Source organism: Ovis aries, chromosome 3 (assembly GCF_016772045.2).
Source record: "Ovis aries strain OAR_USU_Benz2616 breed Rambouillet chromosome 3, ARS-UI_Ramb_v3.0, whole genome shotgun sequence".
In the NCBI taxonomy this organism is placed as follows: Eukaryota; Metazoa; Chordata; class Mammalia; order Artiodactyla; family Bovidae; genus Ovis; species Ovis aries.
Window position 1 is genome coordinate 169112914 of NC_056056.1, and position 22150 is coordinate 169135063.

General features: G+C 38.5%; 1 protein-coding gene across 5 annotated transcripts in view; it reads right to left on the reverse strand.

The window, feature by feature from the left end:
• ANKS1B (ankyrin repeat and sterile alpha motif domain containing 1B) overlaps positions 1–22150 on the reverse strand; it is a 1156475-nt gene that overhangs the window by 655303 nt on the left and 479022 nt on the right. For all 5 annotated transcript variants that reach the window (XM_060413093.1, XM_042247116.2, XM_042247115.2 and 2 more), the window contains exon 12: positions 20995–21175. In XM_060413093.1, coding sequence (XP_060269076.1) covers positions 20995–21175 — 181 coding nt within the window. The remainder of the gene's footprint in view (positions 1–20994; positions 21176–22150) is intronic.

The following is a 22150-nucleotide window of genomic DNA, read 5'->3' on the forward strand; positions in this document are numbered from 1 at the left end:
ACCATCTTACTACAACTGCATAAAGGACCTTGACACAATGCCAACCTGCAAAGACTGTCCTGAATCCCTGAGCCATGGAAATTGTAAGATAATGTAATAATACCTGTGGTCTTAATCTAAGTTTTAGAGTGACTTGTTGCACAGTAGGGAGAAGACAATGGCACCCCACTCCAGTACTCTGGCCTGGCAAATCCCACAGACAGAAGAGTCTGGTAGGCTGCAGTCCGTGGGGTCGCGAAGAGTCGGACACGACTGAGCGACCTCTCTTTCACTTTTCACTTTCATGCATTGGAGAAGGAAATGGCAACCCACTGCACTGTTCTTGCCTGGAGAATCCCAGGGATGGGGGAGCCTGGTGGGCTGCCGTCTCTGGGGTCGCACAGAGTTGGACATGACTGAAGCGACTTAGCAGCAGCAGCAGCAGTTGCACAGTAATAGTAACTGAAACACATCTTCTAAGTGCAAAAGACATTTTAGATGTAATTCCATTTTTAAAAAATAGGAGAACACAGTTGTAGATTATGAACCTTCATTACTCAACTGCGTTTGGGCCTGTGCATAAAGTACACCCCCCCAACACACAAATTAGCTAGTTGCCACTGGGAGCTCTAAATTTGAGGTCAAAATAGATTTGAATTCTTTTCTAGAATTATTATTTTATTCTACAAGCCATGGAAAGTTACTTAATTCTTTTGTTCTCCCTTATGTTGCTGCTGCTAAGTCGCTTCAGTCGTGTCCGACTCTGTGCGACCCCATAGACGGCAGCCCACCAGGCTCCCCCATCCCTGGGATTCTCCAGGCAAGAACACTGGAGTGGGTTGCCATTTCCTTCTCCAATGCGTGAAAGTGAAAAGTGAAAGTGAAGTCGCTCAGTCGTGTCCAACTCTTCGCAACCCTATGGACTTCAGCCTACCAGGCTCCTCAGTCCATGGGATTTTCCAGGCCAGAGTACTGGAGTGGGGTGCCATTGCCTTCTCCCTTATGTTAATTGGTGACAATACTATAATACAGAATTAGTATATGGATTAAACTGAATGAGCTAGTACATGGGAAAGACCCTTGCATGATGTCTGACACATAACCGCCCATCTTAGTTCTAGGATCTACCTGGTGACAATCCATAGGGATATCTTTAAGGAAAAAATCATGTGTCAGCAGGATGGTATATGCAATAGAGAGACATGGATAGAAGTGATGGGATTTCATCAGAGCGATAGAATAGTATCTTATCTCTTTAAACTACCAGACATGCCTTCCCTTCAGTCTGTCAGCAACAAGCTAAAGACACTATTTTATCTCTCCTTTAAGGAAAACTTCTTGGACTTCTAACTCCTTTTAGGTAAGGGCTGAGACTTTTATGTCTGTACACCAGTCCCTAACGGTGATTGAACCATAAGAAGTGGCCCTTAAATGTGGGTTGAATAAAGGAAAAAGTAGTTCTGTAAAGCAGCTACTTCCTACTCCAATACTGCCAGCATTTGGCAGACTCAGAGAAAGGAAAGGTTTGTTTACCTAGATCCATTTATACTATTTAGAATTTTGATATAAGAGATGTGAATTAATAAGTATGTGAATTAATAATAATTGTAATAAACAAAAATCGCATGTACTTTCTAAAGTATATTACAAATAAGATATAATAAGATTTCTGAGAGGCAGGATAGTAAGCTAAGAGCATAGGCCCTGAGTCAGAATATATGTAAGCAAATTCCAGCTCAACTCTCGTCTAGCCATGTGACTGTGGGTAAGTCAGTTAAAGGTTCTGTGCTTTAGTTTCCATCTGTAAATCACAGGTGTCAATAGTGCCTACTACTGTCATGAGGATAAATGAGTTAATAAATGCAAAAGATGTAAAGCATTTCTTAATAATAGAGATGATTATCTAAAAAATCTAATTGAAAATGACAAAGTTTGTCACTGAAATGAAGGAAACTGTTTTATCTACTCTAAAATTACTCAGGGTTCAAAAATGAATCTTGCTGAGTGAAGATAAGGGCTACATAAGCCTTTTTAAGTCATTACATAAGTACCTACAGGCCCCCAGACAATATAGAAAGGCTAGAACTTTCTGCCTTGAATTTGTCAAAATGAACTAAAAATAAATGAAGAATAATAAATACTAAGCTGTGAATACTAGTGTCTTTTTAGGGTAATTTAATGACAATAAATCTTAACAGACTCACTGTGTTGTATCAGGACACTTTTCTTACTGTATCTAATTTGGTAGACTTTTCTGTTTAATTAGTGAATATTATAATTATGTGTTCTGAAAGTTATGTGAATATAATACCATCAAGCAGCACTAATACAAGATAGAGCAAAATACTAAGACAGAATTTCTTTTGAGGACTGCCTTCTTGTAAAGAACAGAACTCCTTAAAGTAATCTTTATTTTCCTACATAATGAATGCTGTGGGAAAGTGAGGCACTTTTACATCTCTTCTCATCAACATCTATATGACCTAGTCTGATTTAGTTTGACCTAGGGCATTTTCAATAATTACAAGCACAAAGGTCTACCACAGATCCTCCCATGGGAGAAAATTTATTAATGCCAGCAAAACAGATACAAACTTGCATGTCTGATTCTTTTTAACTTCTTGGTTGCCTAAATAGTCAATCAGAACTTTCACCAGCTATATACGTACAGAGACCTAAATGTTTTGCAAAAGTAAGCAGATATAAATTACAAATGGTACTTTCATTCTTTTAGGCTGACATCTGGAGATATTTTATTAGCATATACATTTTTCCTTTCTTTCTTTTTCTGTAATTAGAATGCTTAGTAATTGCTTAACCTTGTCCTATTTGGAGACATGTTCAAGAAATATTTAGGAAGCAAGGAACAATGGACTGGTTCAATATTGGGAAAGGAGTGTGTCAAGCCTGTAAAATGCCACCCTGCTTATTTAACTTCCATTCAGAGTACAAGATGTGAAATGCCAGGATGGATGAAGCACAAGCTGGAATCAAAGATTGCTGGGAGAAATATCAATAATCTCGCCAATGCAGATGATACCATCCTGAGGGCTAAAAGTGAAGAGGAACTAAAGAATCTCTTGATGAAGGTGAAAGAGGAGAATGGAAAACCTGGCTTAAAACTCAACATTCAAAAAACTAAGATCATGGCATCCAGTCCCATCACTTTATGGCAAATAGATGGGGAAACAATGGAAACAGTGACAGACTTTATGTTCTTGGACTCCAAAATTATTGTGGACAGTAACTGCAGCCATGAAATTAAAAGATGCTTGCTCCTTAGAAGGAAAGCTATAACAAACCTAGACAATGTATTAAAAAAGCAGAGACATTACTTTACTGACAAAGGTCTGTCTAGTCAAAGCTATGGTGTTTCCAGCAATCATGTACAGATGTGAGAGTTGGACCATAAAGAAGGCTGAGCACCAAAGAATTGGTGATTTTGAACTGTGGTGTTGAAGACTCCTGGACTGCAAGATCAAACCAGTCATTCCTAAAGGAAATCAAACCTGAGTACTCATTGAAAGGACTGATACTGAAGCTGAAGCTCCAATACTTTGGCCACCTGATGTGAAGAGCCGACTCACTGGAAAAGACCCTGATGGTGGGGAAGATTAAGGGCAGAAGGAGAAGGGGGCAGCAGAGGATGAGATGGTTGGATGGCATCACCACCTCAATGGACATGAGTTTGAGCAAACTCTGGGAGATGATGAAGGACAGGGAAGCCTGGCGTGCTGCCATCCATGGGGCTGGCAAAGAGTCAGATATGACTGAGTGACTGAACAACAACAATGAGGTCCCATAGTGTCAACAAAAGCAGGAACATTTTCATTAATAAAGAAGGGCTGGAATGAACCCCAGTATAAAATAAACAATGAGAAATACAAGTGTACTTTCCAGCATTTATGAGAACCATAGAGTTTTGCAGGAGTATAGACGAAGGTTTTACATGAGCTTAAAATTTAAGGTTTGATTGATTCTCATTTTGTTAGTATACTGATTAGAAAAAATTACATTTGACCACATTTTAAAAATTCACAACTAAAATTACTTTAGCTTATCATTTTTCAAATTAGTTCTTGTTGATTAATTCATTTGCTTCTTTTCTTCATCCTTCTCCTTAATAAATATTTATTAGGCAACAATTCATTTACAGACATTGTACTAAGTGCCAAGGATTACAGTAGAAAGTCATAATCTCTATCATCATGGACCCAGGTTCAGTTCCTGGGTTGGGAAGATCCCCTGGAGAAGGAATAGGCAACCCACTCCAGTATTCTTGCCTGGAGAATCCTATGGACAGAGAAGCCTGGCAGGCTACAGTCCATGGGGTCGCAAGAGTCAGACATGACTTACTGACTAAATCGCCACCACCATGAACCTATGATACAGTAAAAACAAAACTCCAGGCCAAAATACTGGAGTGGGTAGTATTTCCCTTCTCCAGGGGATCTTCCCAACCCAGGGACTGAACCCAGGTCTCCTGCATTGCAGGTGGATTCTTAACCAACTGAGCTATCAAGGAAGTCTGCAAAAACAAAACAAATAAAGGCAATGAGTATGGACCTCCAATCCAATGACTGGTGTGTTTATGGGAAGAAGAAAGGACATAGACATGGAGAAGAAAGCCATGAGAAGTTGGGGACAGAGATTGTGGTCATGCTGCCTTAAGCCAGGGAACTCCTGGAAGCTGATGTGGCCAAGGATTCTTCCCAAGAGCCTTTAAGGGTACAGTGGACCACTGACACCTTGATTTCAAATTTCTAGCAGATGGAACTATAAGAGAATAAAATTCTACTGTTTTATGCCACCCAGTTTGTGGTACCTTTTGTGGAAGCCCTGGGAAATTTCAGGTCAACAGACATGTTGATCTTTGTAGTATCCAGGGGACATCTAAGTGGAGAGGTTAAGGAGAAAGATGAATTTAGAGGTTTGGAACTCCATCGTGGCCTAGAGATAAAACTGTGAGGAACATCAGCTCATGCTTAAGCAATAGAGCCATATAAAGTGGCTGAGATGATCCAGAGGCAATCCTTAGAGTAAGAGGATCAAAGAACCCAGTTTAGAACCTTGAAGAATAGTAGCCTTCTGGGAGTAGGTCTCCCAAAGGGAGACCAAGATGGACATGAGAGAGGTGAAAGGAAGACCAGGAGAGTGTGGTGTCACAGAGCCCCATGCAAGGAGTGTTTCATAGATTAAGTGTAGCAGATCGATCAAGTGAGATCTTAATCTTGATCAAGACTTTATCCACTATCTTTAGGAAGAAATAGTCTTGGAGACTAACTGAGGAGATTTCAGTGTAATATTAGAGTAGTTTTGGGGAAGTGATAAAGAGATGAGAAAATGAATCCAGGAGGTATAGACAACTCTTTCTAGGAGGTTGAATGTGAAAGGGAGGAAACGTACTATAACTACAGACAAAGAATCAAGAGAGAGCTTTTCGTGTGACTTAATCACCAGTGCTTGAATTTACTTACAGATGGTTGTGTTTTTTTATCTAACGTGGCACCTTGATGTTTAGACAATGGTGATAAAACAAATAAAACAGTACCTTACTGTTGGCCATAAAACTGTTCACTAAATTATAGCACAACCAGAACATGTTTTACAGATACAAATCTAAAAAGTCAGTAAATGAGAATCTGTTGTTGGTAGAAGTTTTCTGCATAATTTATAAAGTGGGAAATTGTAGGCAGGATAATGTTTTGAAATGCAAAACATCTGACTCATGGTAGAGATGAAGAGCTGTGTATGACCCATGAGAGAAACTTATCTTATTGTTCACACAGAGGGCAGAGAAAATTCAAAACCGATAAGGCATCAGGCATCTCTAAGCAAAACTACTTTAATGAGGGTGAGTCATGGTGCCACCCAGGGAAATGAATCAGGTGCCCACATGCCAAATCTTCTTCGTAATTACAGTGTTTTTTTTCCCTTTTAAATTAAAACTAAAGTCAGGTAACAACTAATGTCCCTGTAGAACAAATTTAGCCAAATGGAAATATACAACGGCCTATGAAGTAAAATGAAAATATGAAAGGGATACAGCTTTTCCAGTAAGGAAAAAAGAAAGAATTATCATTACCTTAAGCGTAGTGTCAGGCCTGCTGGCCCCAAAGGACTTTTGAATGCTTTTATTGTGTCCTCTATTCCAGCTGATTTTGACATCTTCCCACCATGTAATGACTCCAGTACCTTTCTCTCAATATTAAAGTCTTAGATATTGTACCCAAGACTCCACTGTTCCCTGCTCAAGCCAGCAGAGTGAGGAGTATCCGTCACCTCCCAAATCCTTCTCTTCTAACTTCTATAGCCAATCACAAATCGGTTAATGTCCAGACCTTAAGCATCTCACTTTTTTCACCTCCACAGACACAAGCCCTAATCGAAGCCACCACTGACCCACTCAAGCCCATTTTGAATTACTGTGTCACCCAGTTTCTAAGAGTAGCTATAGCACAGCTAGAATGAACATGGAAAGGTGCAAATCAGCTATCAGTCCACTGTTTAAAACTTCAGGTGGTTTTCCCACTAGGACCTCAGCAAGCCTATACAAGCATTTGTAAGAAATTTGGAAAAAAATGTAGTAACCCTCCTCTTTCTGGGATGAACACAGAACGAGTCAGTTTTCAGACACTATTTCCCTACTGGCCAGACTTTTTATGTAGTGTAGAAACTGCAATACCTTTTGTCCCTTGAATAAAATCTAGATTCTTTAAGATGACTTATATAGCCCCTTACTACCTAATCTCTGTCAAACTCTACAGAGTCACCCCTGGCCATTCTTTCGCTCAGGCTCTCTGATTCTGCTATTCTGGGTCAGTTTCAGTCCCTTGAACATAACCATGATCTCATTTACATCTTTGCCAAACTTCCTACTGTTTGGAAAAATGTTCTCTCCTCTCTGTCCAGATAACTCCTGCTTACTCCCTAGGTCTTAACAAAAATATTATTTTCCCACACAGCACTTCCCAGACCTCCTAGATTAGAATAAGCCTTCTTGCCGCATATTCCAGAGCACCTAATTGTCCCAGTGCGTGACACTCATTTATTTATTGAAGTTGTTGGTATGAAGTCAGCTTCTCTGATTAACTCAGCTGAATAAAGGAAATATTATTTGTTCTTCACTGTATTATCTGTGCACAGTAACATGTCTGATACTGAGTAGAAGTTCAAGAAATGTTTATTGACTGAATAAATAATTAAATGCATGGGTAGTGCACTGCACACATGAAAGGAAGCATTAACTAAACAAATCTTTCAGTTTCTAGTGATTAGCATTTTTACAAGCTGGAATCCTTGTTCCAGCATAGTGGAAAAAGTTTTGTCAGGAGACCTAGGTTCTAGGCCTTACTCTACCACTAACTTTCTAGTTGTGGGACCTTAAGCAAGTTTCCTTATGAACCATAAATCTACCTTCCTCAGCTTTTAAATGTTGATAATACCATCAGTTCTATCTATACAGTTGTTATGAGGCTCAAAGTTGGTGAGAGGAGATAATACTTATTGAGTGCCTACCATGTGCAAAGTCTTACATTAGGTATGGCCATCTGCATTATCTCAAAAGAAATGAAAAGAGTCTCTGAAAGGTTATTGTTTGCCTAAAGATCAAGTGGCAAAACAAGGACTTAATCCAAATTTCTCTAGTTTCAAAGGCTCTGTTTTCTGTGTTCCTTTCCTTCCTCACTATATTTCTTCAATACCCATTTGATAAATTCAAGTCATAGGACAAGCATTTCCTCACTGTCCCAAGAAGATTTATATGCTCTCAACTCTAGATTCATATTGTAATAATGTAATAGTGTTAGACTTCAATTTTTCACTTAGCACAATGTTTTGAGAAGGGGTCATGTCTTTCCATTATTGCTCACTTAGTATTTTGCCTGGGTATTAGTACTTCATAAGTACTAAATGTTTTTGTTGTTCAGTTGGCCATATGTGTGTGACTCTTTGCAACCCCATGGACTGCAATACACCAGGCCTCCCTGTCCCTCACCATCCTGGAGTTGTCCAAGTACTAAATGAGTATTTGCCAAATGAATGAAGACATATTCTCTATCTAGTATTATTAATAAATGTAATAATATAAATAATTTTTGTTTGGTGTCTATATATAGATTTATATGTATTACCAACCAATCACAAGGGCCTGAATCACAATAGCTCATATGTGTGGGGTTTCTTAGATAGTATACATATGACACCAGCTTTTATACAATACTAAATAGCTAGTTTTAGATAAATATATTAAAGAATATTAGGAATAGCTAATAATTGCCTGAAAGGGAATATATCAAATATAAGGTATGTGAAAATGGTTCAGGCTAACTTTGAATGTGATTTTCTAGTTTTAATTTTCTACATGGCAGGCAACCTCAGGGAGGAACTGTACTGTTTGTAAATAACAAACTACTTAGTTTAGAGGACTTGACATATGATTTGTAATGTTACCCTGTTCCAGAGGATTATAATTAATAGTAGAAACAAAATCCAGTTGAAGATATATAGCCTACAGCATATCAATGGCCTAGGAAATGTGCTAAGGGAACTAAAATGGAGCTGAAGGTTTCCTTTACATTTACTTAGTAGTCAAATCAAGAAGAAATGTAAAAAATACTTTGAAGTTATGCAATATATAATCTAAGTCCTTCATCTAAGACAACAGCTTGTCAAAATGCTAATTGTTAGGAACTGAGAGATTTGTTTAGTTAATAATGCTTCCTTTCATGTGTGCTATGTGTTTTCCAGAAGGAAATCTACAATCTATTATTAGCTTCACATAGTCACTCTTGATTATCTGAGTTAATAAATAGAACACAGACATCTGTGCAAATAGAACACAGACATACAATAGACATGTTTCAGTTCTAAAATGGAGGGCAATGCAAACATTACATCTTTGACTGTGGAATAAATCTTGCTTCTCTGCAGCATAGTTGTCTTCCTCCTTACTCTACTAGTTTTTCTAAGCAAAAAGAACAATGCCAGGGAAAATTCACACCCACATATAAATGCGAGTTCACTCTAGATTCTGTGAACTGTTTGCTAGAGCTTAGACTTCTGTCAGTGGTGGTCATTTTGCATATTAGATTCCGAACATGTTGAAAGTTCTCATCTTCAAGGCTCCAGGTCCTAATACAATATTCTCAACCTCACATATAGCTAATGTAGAGACTAGCAAAAGCAGGGTAAAGAAAAAGTCAGTTTGGGGAAAGAACAAAGAACCCATACTATATATTACTTTGACTTTGTGAAAAAGGAGGGCTCACTAAAGTTTTTGCTGTTGTTTTAAAAATGAAGCTTTAGGCATTAGTCTATTAAAATATAAAAGGGAAGGAAATTAGAAATTAGCACACATTGTCAGATTGCTTTTTAGAGTGATAATAATTATTTTGGTAATGACAGGTCAACTACTTTATAATTATCTAAGGAAAATGAATAGCTTCCAAATGTAAATAACTGCCATCTTTTTATCTGTGAAATCAGATATATTATGGAATAAAAATTTACAATAAAAATGGCATTTCTCTCTGAGGCATTTTAATGAAATAACCACTAGAATGAAAGGTGGGCTCCATGGCTCAGACGAAAGAAATGTAGTTATGAGAAAAGCTGGTCTGACCCTATCGTATAGGTAGAAATAGACACATATTAGGTGGTAGAATTCCAAAAAAGAAAATGTTTATCCAGTTATTCAATTATTTATCATTTAGTGAGCATCTATTGTAAGTCACTGCGAGAAGCATTGCGAATACGCCTTATCTGACACATGGTCCTTGCATTTAAGGAGCTCACAGACATGTAAACAAGTACTTTTATATAAAATATCCAGTAGTAGAGGTGTGTGAAGCATGCTAAGGGGGCACATACATGAAAGAACTGTTGAAATTAGAGAAGGCTTCACAAAGGTGGCTGCCCTTAGCCAAATACCACACAAGTTTACCAGGTGGATTAGATGAGAAAGCATTCCAAGCTGACTGCAGAGTACACAATGAGTCAATAATCAGGAACTCTAAGAACAGTATTCTTACAAGTACTCAGTATGTTGTGCGCATGTGTGTGTGTGCTAAATAGTCTCAGTCATGTCTAACTCTGCGTGACCCGATGGACTATGGCCAGGCTCCTCTCTCCATGGGATTCTCCAGGCAAGAATACTGGAGTAGGTCCCCATGCCTTCCTCCAGGGGATCTTCTCGACCCAGGGATCGAATCCACATCCCCTGCAGTCCAGATGAATTCTTTACCACTAAGCCATCCAGTACATTAGGTTAGAGGTAAATAGAAAGTCAGAGCCAAATTATCAAGGACCTCATTGGGCAAAGTAAACCTTTTGGACATTGTGATATGGATGGTGACAACACATAAGAGGTTCTTAAACAGTGGAGTGGCATAATCAGACAAATGTTGAAAAATTAACTCTGCTAGCTTTGAGAATAAGCAAATCCTGGAGAAGGTGGCCTGGTTGAGAAGCATCAAAAATAGGGGGATTTCAGGTCTTCATGATCCCTAAGAGTCTCCTACTCTCTGGCTTTTGCCTTAACATTTCACTGTTAGAATTTTAAGTTTACAACTTAGTGCCTGTTAAAATAAAAAGCATAATTTTGGGGAAAAATGATATGATGGATAATGTCTACATGCATTAATCAAGCCGGGCTTCAGGACATACTTTAATAAAGGATTCAATTTTCAAATTCTTCACTTTTAGTCATGTCTCTAATCATACTGAGAGCAAGGGACTAGTGACGACTCAGGGTGAGGGGAGGCGGGGAGGCAGGTTTCTTGAGACCAAGCAGATGGAGAGAGTCTCTTGCTCCCAAATCAAGGGAACACTGGAGATTGTATTCATTTTCTCTCTCTGCATAATGAATCACAGCAAACAATGGCTTACAACAATATACATCTATTATCTCGCAGTTTGCAGGAATTAGGAGTCTGGGCAGAGCTTAGCTGGATCCTCTGCACAGGGCCTCACCAGGCTGCAGTCCAGGTGTTGGCCAGAGCTGTGATCTTATCTGAGGCTCAAGGTGCAGTTGCAGTGCTCACAGTGACTGACTTCTCTAAAGCCAGTAACGGACAGAGAAAGATGCTCCTTCAAGTTGCTAACCTCTAGACTCCTTCAGGTGGAAGGAGTCTGCCAATACAGGAGATGCAGGAGTCATGGGTTTGATCCCTGGGTCGGGAAGATCTCTTGGCAAAGGAAATAGCAACCCACTCTAGTATTCCTGCCTGCAAATTCCCTTGGACAGAGGAGCCTGGTGGGCTACAGTCCTTGGGATTGGACACAACTGAAGCAACTTAGCACATAGCATGGACTCCTTCTTAAAGGAATCACCTGATTAGTTCAAGCCCACCAAAGATATATCCCTTTTGAGTAACTTAAAATGATCAGGACCTGAATGTCATCTTTAAAATCCCTTCACCTTTGCCATACAGCATATTATGCCTCTGAAAGTGATACTTCATCATCTTTGCCACTGGCGAGTATAATAGCAAGTTATAGGTCCCACACACACTCAAAGAAGGGGCATCACAAAAGTGTACGGATACAGAAGCATGGGGGTGAGAACCATGGGGCCATCACAGAATTCTGTTTATCACAGATGCCAAGAGTCAATTAGAAGAGTTCAAATCACAAGAGCCTAGAGCTAGGTAGGCAAGAAACAACTGGTCAGTTAAGTAGGTAGTAAGTTACCCAGGAGGATATCTGGAACAAGTTCTGCTATGGGCTGGCTCACTACACCATATGCATGAAAGAAGTCTGTGTTAAAAAGGCTGGGGTCCACGTGAATACACAAAGCACCAGCCAACATAGACAGGTGCAGAGCAAAAAGGGGGAAATGTTCTCCCGAAAGTAGACTGTAGAGATCAAGATGGGAATAGAGAAAAAGGTTCAGCAGTTTGGGAACTGTTTTTAACAGGCCTACAGAGGAGATTTCTCCATAGGACAGAGCTGGAAATACCCCTTTATTAAAAAAGCTACTGCCTGCTTTTCTCCTACTGTTATACTTTTAGATACAATAATCACACATATATCACACAAATATAACTGATAGCAGGAAATTTTTCAAAAGATATAAACAGTCTGGTAAAGAAAATCAGGAGAAAAAAAACTATCAAGCCAATTAAAGTAGACAAGATAATTAGAGAGAAGATATATGCTAGACTGAATTTGAACCACAGAACTCTAGCTAACAAAACAGTTAGGTTTTCACATGAATTAGCAGAAGATAAAGCAAGAAAGATTAAGTTAATAAAAATTAAATTGTTTAAAAAAAGATTTTCAACACAAAAGTCTCTGAAACACTTGCTTTCTTACCTCTGCTGTAATGCTGGATGAATTGGCACTTGTAGAAGTTTAGGTATCCCTAGCAGTGACACAACTTGCAGCTTTCCCTGCCCTTCCACCCCAGGACACATAAAACTAAGGCACAGAATAAACAAAAACTCTAACTCTGCTCATCAGCATGTTGACCTGCTTGTTCCAAGCAACTCTGTGGATTTAAGACTCTGGTTGCCTGGCTGGACTCCTAGCTCTTGGTTGTTCTGTGTCTGTACTGAATTCTTAGTCTAGATTCTACTTACTGCCTAGACTATAATAACAGCAATACAAAATAATAATGTTCACATTTATTAAGTATTTCTGAAGCTACATTAATTAAGCATGATCCTCATGGCCCAGTGGTAAAGAATCCACCTGCCAATCCAGGAGACACAGGTTCAGTCTCTGGGTCAGGAAGATCCCCTGGAGAAGGAAATGGCAATCCACTCCAGAATTCTTGCCTGGAGAATCCTATGGACAGAAGAGCCTAGGGGACTACAGTCCACGGGGTCACAAAAGAATCAGACACGACTTAGTGACTAAACAACAGCAACAACAATGTTCATGTACTTTTCATTTGTTGTGCTGGGTAAGGTATTAGGGATAGTATTTCTCAAAGAAGGTATTAATATATTTTAATTCTTATACTGTATTCCATTGGAAACCTCTCTGCTCCCAGACCAAATACTGGAGACTTATGCCTTCAGGTAGGGGGAGGTGATTTAGGAAGGCAATAGACTTGAAAGTCAGACTCCCACTTTAGAATAATCAGAGGTAGGTCAATCAGAGTTAGGTCTGAAGAACTATTGTAATAATGTAAGCAAATGGGAAGCCTTCTTCAGAAGAGGAAGGGCTGTTGAGACAGGGAAGATAAGAAAATATCTCTACCTGTGTATCCTATATTTCCCTTTCTGGCCTTGGCCTGTAGAGACTTCAGTGTAATAAATAGGTATTACAAGGAAAGAGGGACCTGTATTCCAAATCTTATCTGGATTCTGGGTGTGGCCACATGTGACAGAACTTAGTAGTTCCACGTACACAGGATGGACTAGTGAGTTCCTGAGGATAAATTTCTCTGAGTCCTCATTATTTTCCTAAATTACAAATGAGACCTAAATTTTCTGTGGTCTCAGAAGCAGCTGGGCTGAGAGCCAAGCAGGTTGCCATCGGGCCAGCTTGGTAAATGGAGAATTGCCCCAGAAGCTTGGGTGGACAGATGGCAGACACACAGACTTAGAGGGTCCACCTTACCAGTAAGAGATGCACTCAACTGAGCCAGCCAATAAGAGCTAGCCCTGGCCAGAATGATCCTGGCTTAAATTCATCACTTGAAGGCCACAGGTATACCAGCAAGGATGCCCAAGCCTACTAGCCTACTATCTCTCCTCCAGTGCTACCCACAGGCCACTTACACTACCCTTTTGTTAAGAATTTGAGCAAAAGCCAACTCAAACATTTCCTTGTTTAATTTTTGCCTTCATTGGTTATTCTCCAAGGATGACCTTGTTTCAGGTTCACAAAGAAAACAGGAGCAACATAGATAGTAAGATGCAAATTGGATCACTTCTCTCCACCAACACCTTCTCATTGCTCTTAGGTCTCTTATGCTCTTAGGTTAAAAATAAAAATCCGGAAAATAGCCTACAAGGAAGGCCCTGAACCACTGGCCTTCTACTCCCTCTAAAGGCTCAGCTCCTGCCACATCTCTCCTTTCTCTGGGACCTGTAGTTTCATGTTAATTTTTTTAATTTTAAATTAATTTATTTATTTAATTGAAGGATTATGGCTTTATAGAATTATGTAGGTTTCTGTTTTTTACCACAGGGTTATTTTTTAAAATATGCTATTCCTTCTTTGAAGAGCAATCTTCCTTCATGATCTTAGCCTAGTTAGGCCCTCTTTGCCTCTCAAAGCTCGACTCTCCCATGTCAAAGATTTGCAGACCCCAGATGAGATCATTTACATTCTTAGGTACTCTCCCAGCACCCTGAACTTTCTCATGATGCAATGAACCTAGTGAATGTATTTATCTTATGTTGCCCAAATAAACAAACAGTCCCAATTCAACTATTTTAACCTCAGTTCAGTTCAGTCACTCAGTCGTGTCCGACTTTTTCCAACCCCATGAATCGCAGCATGCCAGGTCTCCCTGTCCATCACCAACTCCCGGAATTCACTCAGACTCATGTCCATCAAATCGGTGATGCCATCCAGCCATCTCATCATCTGTCATCCCGTTCTCCTCCTGCCCCCAATCCTTCCCAGCATCAGAGTCTTTTCCAATGAGTCTTCACATGAGGTGGCCAAAGTACTGGAGTTTAAGCTTTAGCATCATTCCTTCCAAAGAACACCCAGTACTGATCTCCTTTAGCATGGACTGGTTGGATCTCCTTGCAGTCCAAGGGACTCTCAAGAGTCTTTTCAAACACCACATTTCAAAAGCATCAATTCTTCAGCACTCAGCTTTCTTCACAGTCCAACTCTCACATTCATAGATGGCTAGTGGAAAAACCATAGCCTTGACTAGATGGACCTTTGTAGGGAAAGTAATGTCTCTGCTTTTCAATATGCTATCTAGGTTGGTCATAACTTTCCTTCCAAGGAGTAAGCGTCTTTTAATTTCATGGCTGCAATCACCATCTGCAGTGATTTTGGAGCCCAAAAAATTAAAGTCTGAAACTGTTTCCACTGTTTCCCCATCTATTTCATATGAAGTGATGGGACCAGATGCCATGATCTTAGTTTTCTGAATGTTGAGCTTTAAGCCAACTTTTTCACTCTCCACTTTCACTTTCATCAAGAGGCTTTTAGTTCCTCTTCACTTTCTGCCATAAGGGTGGTGTCATCTGCCTATCTGAGGTGATTGATATTTCTCCTGGCAATCTTGATTCCAGCTTGTGCTTCCTCCAGCCCAGTGTTTCTCATGATGTTCTCTGCATATAAGTTAAATAAGCAGGGTGATAATATACAGCCTTGACATACTTACTCCTTTTCCTATTTGGAACCAGTCTGTTGTTCCATGTCCAGTTCTAACTGTTGCCTCCTGACCTGCATACAGATTTCTCAAGAGGCAGGTCAGGTGGTCTGGTATTCCCATATCTTTCAGAATTTTCCACAGCTTATTGTGATCCACGCAGTCAAAGGCTTTGGCATAGTCAATAAAGCAGAAATAGATGTTTTTCTGGAACTCTTCTGCTTTTTCCATGATCTATGGGATGTTGGCAATTTGATCTCTGGTTCTTCTGCCTTTTCTAAAATCAGCTTGAACATCTGGAATTTCACAGTTCACATACTGCTGAAGCCTGGCTTGGAGAATTTTGAGCATTACTTTACTAGCATGTGAGATGAGTGCAGTTGTGCGGTAGTTTGAGCATTCTTTGGCATTGCCTTTCTTTGGGATTGGGATGAAAACGGACCTCTTCCAGTCCTGTGGCCCCTGCTGAGTTTTCCAAATTTGCTGGCATATTGAGTGCAGCACTTTCACACCATCATCTTCCAGGATCTGAAATAGCTCAACTGGAATTCCATCACCTCCACTAGCTTTGTTCGTAGTGATGGTTTCTAAGGCCCACTTGACTTCACATTCCAGGATGTCTGGCTCTAGGTGAGTGATCACACCATCGTGATTATCTGGGTTGTGAAGATCTTTTTTTGTACAGTTCTTCTGTGTATTCTTGCCACCTCTTCTTAATATATTCTGCTCTGTTAGGTCCAGACCATTTCTGTCCTTTATTGAGCCCATCTTTGCATGAAATGTTCGCTTGGTATCTCTAATTTTCTTGAAGAGATCTCTAGTCTTTCCCATTCTGTTGTTTTCCTCTATTTCTTTGCATTAATCACTGAGGAAGGCTTTCTTATCTCTTCTTGCTATTCTTTGGAACTCTGCATTCAGATGCTAGAATAACAAATTCCCACCTGATTGTATGCACTAAACCAAATTACTCCAAGAGCTAACTATATATTTTCATATTTTTTAATATTGCAAAAGTCAATATTTTATCTCTTTGTCAAGCATCTGCTAACCTACCTCTGCCTTCTGTGTGATGTGCAATGTGCACAGAAAGGCACTGAAGAAAAGGCTCATGATATTAGATGGGAAACAGGAAACCAAAAGTGTAGGAGAGGCACCTCATGAATTATCAAGAACTAAGAATATATTTTATTATTAAACATATATGACATTTTATATAAAAATATTTTTTTCATTTGGCTACCTAAAATCCTGTTCTACTTAAAGCACCGAATTTAACAAGCAATAATTCAGATAATTTGTATAATGCACATTCTAAGGCAATAAGCCTCGAAGATATAATTGCCCATTATTCTCACTAACCCTTAATCCTTCCTCCATATCAGCCCATCCTGAACCTCAGTTTGGATCTCAGCAGACCAGTTTTGTCCTTCATGCTGGCTGGAGTCCAGAGATTTCCTCAGCTGCTTGTGTCCCGTGGCTGCTGGAGTAAGATTAACTCAGCTTCAGGAGTTCTATTTCCAGTCAGTGTGAGCTAATTAAAGGGAGGGATTTCGTTTGCCTCTCTGGCAATCCCTGAGCAGCACAAAAGGTCCACACCACCTTCTTCATTCTAATTTTAGTTTTCCTCAAATGTTTCTTCTCCCTTGCAGAAAAGCATCCTATGCTGCTGTGTACTTAGAAGCTTTTGTTTTTGTTATTTCTCCCATTTGGAAAGAAACTCTTTTCCACTTTACTCTTTTTAGATTTGCCCCCTTCCATCAGTTTTATCCAGTAAGGGGTGATAGTTTGAAACTACTAACAGAACTGGAGATAATGTTACCCAGGGTAGGTAACATCTTTAGTAGGGACTCAAAGGTGCCAGCTCACAGAAAATTTTCATATATGCAGAGCTTTCTGGAAATAAATTTTCATAAAGAGGAAGTATGTTTTATTTACTGGTGAGTGTCAATAATATACAACACACCTGTCCCTGACAGTTTCACTGAGGAACTCGGAACTCGTAGGTCATTCACTGTGGGCTAAGACACTGTCAATATTTTTTGACCAATACTCTTTACTTTCAATAAACATAAAATTATCTCATAGCTTCCACCCTCTGTGTCCTACCCTACTGAAAAATCAGTCTTAGCTATGTACTCAGCTTCAGTTCAGTTCAGTTCAGTCGCTCAGTCATGTCCGACTCCTTGCGACCCCATGAATCGCAGCACGCCAGGCCTCCCTGTCCATCACCATCTCCCGGAGTTCACACAGACTCACGTCCATCGAGCTGGTGATGCCATCCAGCCATCTCATCCTTGGTCGTCCCCTTCTTCTCCTGCCCCCAGTCCCTCCCAGCATCAGAGTCTTTACCAATGAGTCAACTCTTCTCATGAGGTGGCCAAAGTACTGGAGCTTCAGCTTTAGCATCATTCCTTCCAAAGAAACCCCAGGGTTGATCTCCTTCAGAATGGACTGGTTGGATCTCCTTGCAGTCCAAGGGACCCTCAGCTTACCTACTTGAATATCCAATAGCGTTTCTTATCCATAACTAAGCTTCCTCATAAGAATACCAACTCCATCCTTCCAAAGGTCAAGAGAGCCAAACATCCTTGAGTCACACCACTGGTTTCATTTTCTCCAACACTCACCGGAAGATTTCCTCCTACCTTGTTCCTCCTCAGACTTCTTAGCTGTTGCTGCCCTTTATCATCTCTTTCATCAAGCTCAGGTTTTGATCTCCTATATACATTCACTCCATATCATGTATACAATGATGATGTTCACGTTCTTTGTCTCTGAAGACAAAGAATGTGAACATTCAGCTGCCTACATGACACATCTATTCATATATCTAATAGGTAGATACTACTTAAAATGAACTCCTGGTAGAAAAGGGAACCTCCTACACTGTTGGTGGGAATGCAAGCTTGTATGGACACTATGGAGAACAGTATGGAGGTTTCTCAGCTAAAAATAGAGCTACCATATGATCTAGCAATCCCACTCCTGGGCATATATCCAGAGGAAACTCTAATTTTAAAAGATACATGCAACCCTATGTTCATAGAACACTATTAACAATAGTCAAAACATGGAAAGAACCTAAATGTCCATCAACAGATGAACAGATAAAGAAGATGTGGTATATATATAAAACAGAATACGATTTAGCCATAAAAATAATGAAATAATGACATTTGAAACAATATGGATGCAACTAGAGATTATATATGAAGTGAAGTAAATAAGAAAGAAAATTATCAGGTGATAAAATTTGTATGTGGAATCTAAAATATGACACAAATGAACCTATCTACTGAAACAGGGACAGAGTCATGGATTTAGAGAACAGTCTTGTGTTTGCCAAGGGGGAAGGATTTGGGCAAGGGATGGAGTAAGAGGTTAAGGTTAGTAGACATATGCTCTCATATATAGAATAGATAAACAGCAAGGTCCTACAGTATACATAGAGAACTGTATTCAATAGTCTATAACAAATCATAATAGAAAAAATATATTTTTAAAATGTGCATACATGTATAACTGAATCACTTTGCTATATAGCAGAAATTAACACAACACTGTAAATCAACAATACTTCAAATTTAAAAAAAAGTGAACTCTTGATATTTTTACCTGTTCACCAAATCTGTTCTTCCCAGGACCTCTCTCATGTCAGATGCCATTAAAAATCATGCTTACAATTGTTTAGGACAAAAACATTGCAGTTATCCTTAATTCTTCTCTTTTTTTCATATACTACATCTACTCTATCATAAAATACTACAGGCTTTACCTTAAAAAAATATGTCCAACACCCATCAGTTTCTCTCCAGCTCCACTGCTTCACCTTTGACCTGAGCTGACTTCCTCTCTCATCTTACTGGAATGCTACAATAGCCCCCTACTGGCCTTGCTTCCAGACTTATCCTCCTTCTCCAGTCCATTCTCAATACAAGAGTTGATGCAATTCTTATAAAATAGAAGTTACATCATGTCACTCTCCTGAAAGAGCCTGAACTGACTCCCAATTTCACTCTGAGTGAAATCCAAAGTCCTTAAAATGGCATATATTAGGTCCCGCATAACCCATCCCTCTCTTCTGTCTTACCTAAAATAGTCCATATTTCAAAGAATGGCAGTGAGATTTGACTAATCTGCTTAAGCAAGAAATTTTAGGGTTTTTCCTGAACTTTTCTTCCTCCTCATCACACCTCTGATCAGTTGCCATGACCTGTTGATTACTCTTTCCTTGTGTTTCTCAAATCCATTTATATTTTCCATTGCTGATGGCCCTGTTGCATCCTACCTCCAATCTCACCTCATCTTGAATCTATTTGCTACATATTAATACTTTGGTGATCTTTCTACATATTAATACTATGGTGAGATGGTTGGATGGCATCACTGACTTGATGAACATGAGTTTGAGCAAGCTCCCGGTGTTGATGATGGACATGGAAGCCTGGCGTGCTGCAGTCCATGGAGTCACAAAGAGTAAGACATGACTGAGCAACTGAACTGAACTTATCTTTCTAGTTAAATGCTAACCCATTCATATCATCTAAGTCTGTCTGCCTCCAAAGGTAGACCCTCTTTACCACCTTTTCCTGATGATTCTCAAGTTGATACTTAGATTACATAATATACTGCCTAACAAGTAGGAAATTTTAACTATAGTTCGGGCTACTTTTGAAACAGTTCTCTTTTATATGATAATAAATTCATTGGTCCACTTATTAAAAGTGCTTTGCAGCAGGCAATTTGTTTGTGAGGTTGTTATGTATTAGTCTTAGTTCTATTAACACTTGACATTTTTATAATGATTAGTTTTTTGTGCATGCAATCATTTATAAAATAAACAGTAGATTTATCCATTAATTTAGATTATGCTTTTAATTCAAGAAAAGGTCAACCATCTCAGCATGAGTACAGATGTATAGCTGGCTCTTCTTTTCTTAAAATGACTACAGATTTCATACAATAATAGTATTTAAGAATAAAAAATAATATTAAACATTAATGATAGTACTAAATAAAAATATTGTTTCATAGTTTCCAAAATGCTTCACATAAATCAGCTCATTTATTACTAAAACTACCCAAAGAGCAGATATTATCTCCCCTTTCCAGAGGAGCAAATCAAAGATCAGAGAAGTTAAGTAATTTGATGGAAAGTACCTAGCAAATCAGTGACAGAGCTGACTCAGAAAGTTGTTCTACTTCATTATACACCATGTGCTAATGCCTTTATATGCAGATTCTTAAATATAACATATAACAAAACCACCTATGAGTAAAATAACAAAATGCTATTTTTCATAGTAGATAAATTTGTGAAATTTATCTTAAACATTTTACTTTGTGAAATTCAAAGTTTTACCTTTCAATATAAAACAAATCAGCATTGTCCTTCCACATTATTATTAAATATCAGTTTATTCTAAAATTTTTGATGTGACATGTAGGTGACATAATACATTTGGAAACCATAACATGCTATTCAATACCATTTCTAGTTTCAAAAGGTTAGATTTTGGTTCTGTTTAAAGGTCAGACCTGAAAATATGCCAATGATTACATTATTCCACACATTTTGGATGGTGCCTTTAAAGTCTTGGCATGAAGTCATGAACAAAAAACACAATGAGATTTGTATGAAGATCCCTCTTAACTCCTCTAACTCATAAAGGCTTTGGTTTTAAAAACTCAACAATATACCTGCATAAAATGAACGGCTTTACCTGTATCGCCAGTTTCCTTGTTCTTGACTTCTGTGTTTGCTGCAGAAGAGGTGAGTGGACTAACTGGAGGGTTGGAAGTAAAGCTTGTACACCCTGTAGATGTGTTGATTTCAAAATATTCTTGGTTGTGATTCATTCGATGAAAATCCAGAGAAGACACAATAGATGTTCGTTGTTTAGGCTAAAATAAATGAGCATGATAAAAGTATTAATAGGATCATGCTCATCTTCAGCCCAATTCCCCATCAGTTTAATCTAAGTGATTTTTTTCAGTTACATTGTCTGTTTTTTACACATAAAATATAATTGTGTTTTACAGAGAGACATTAAAAAGTCCCTTAATTCAATAATAAAAAATGTTTATGAAAAAATGTCATGGCATAGTTGATAAAATAATTTAGACTTTTTTGTTAGATTTCTCCAGAAGACTGCAAAAATACAGTGCTCAGAATTTCTCTTAATGATCAATTCAGAAAGTTGCAATTTTGAGTCACCTTTCATTCAGCTAACATTTATATAGAATTCTGCATTTGGCAGACCCTGAGAATAAAGAGTCTAATAAAGAAATAAAAGAATCCTTACAATATGGAAGCATAATTAAGGCAGTTCCATTTTTTAATTTTCTATATAGTCCAAGGAACTGGGAATATTTGATATTGTCCCCAAGTATCATATGCTGCAATTTCATCATTAAAATGAAGTAAATTTGTATGGAACATTTTCTAGGATCTAAGAATCTATTTGTATTTGTAGTGAACTTTGATTTCTTTTTTAAGGATTTAAATTAATCCCCAAATAGCAAAAGGAAAAAGTAAATTTAAACATAAATGGTAAAATCATGGAGTAACAGCAGATATAATCTTTTGTCAGTAGTGGATTGTTCCCTATAGCAGTTTTCTGGGTTTTTTTTTTTTTCCCACAATTTTAATTATATTCACTTTTTTTTTCTTGCCTAGCAGAGGTTCCAACATTACCCTTCAGAAAAACTGCAGTCTTTTTGGCTCTCAGGATTGTGCACATTTCCTAATTTAAGTTTTCTTATGTTTTATTCTTATTATCAATGTTAATGAAATGTTAATCTCACAATAATAAGCGATTAAATACAACCTCTTTAAAATAAAGTTTATTGTACTTAACTTTCTGCAAAGTACAAAAA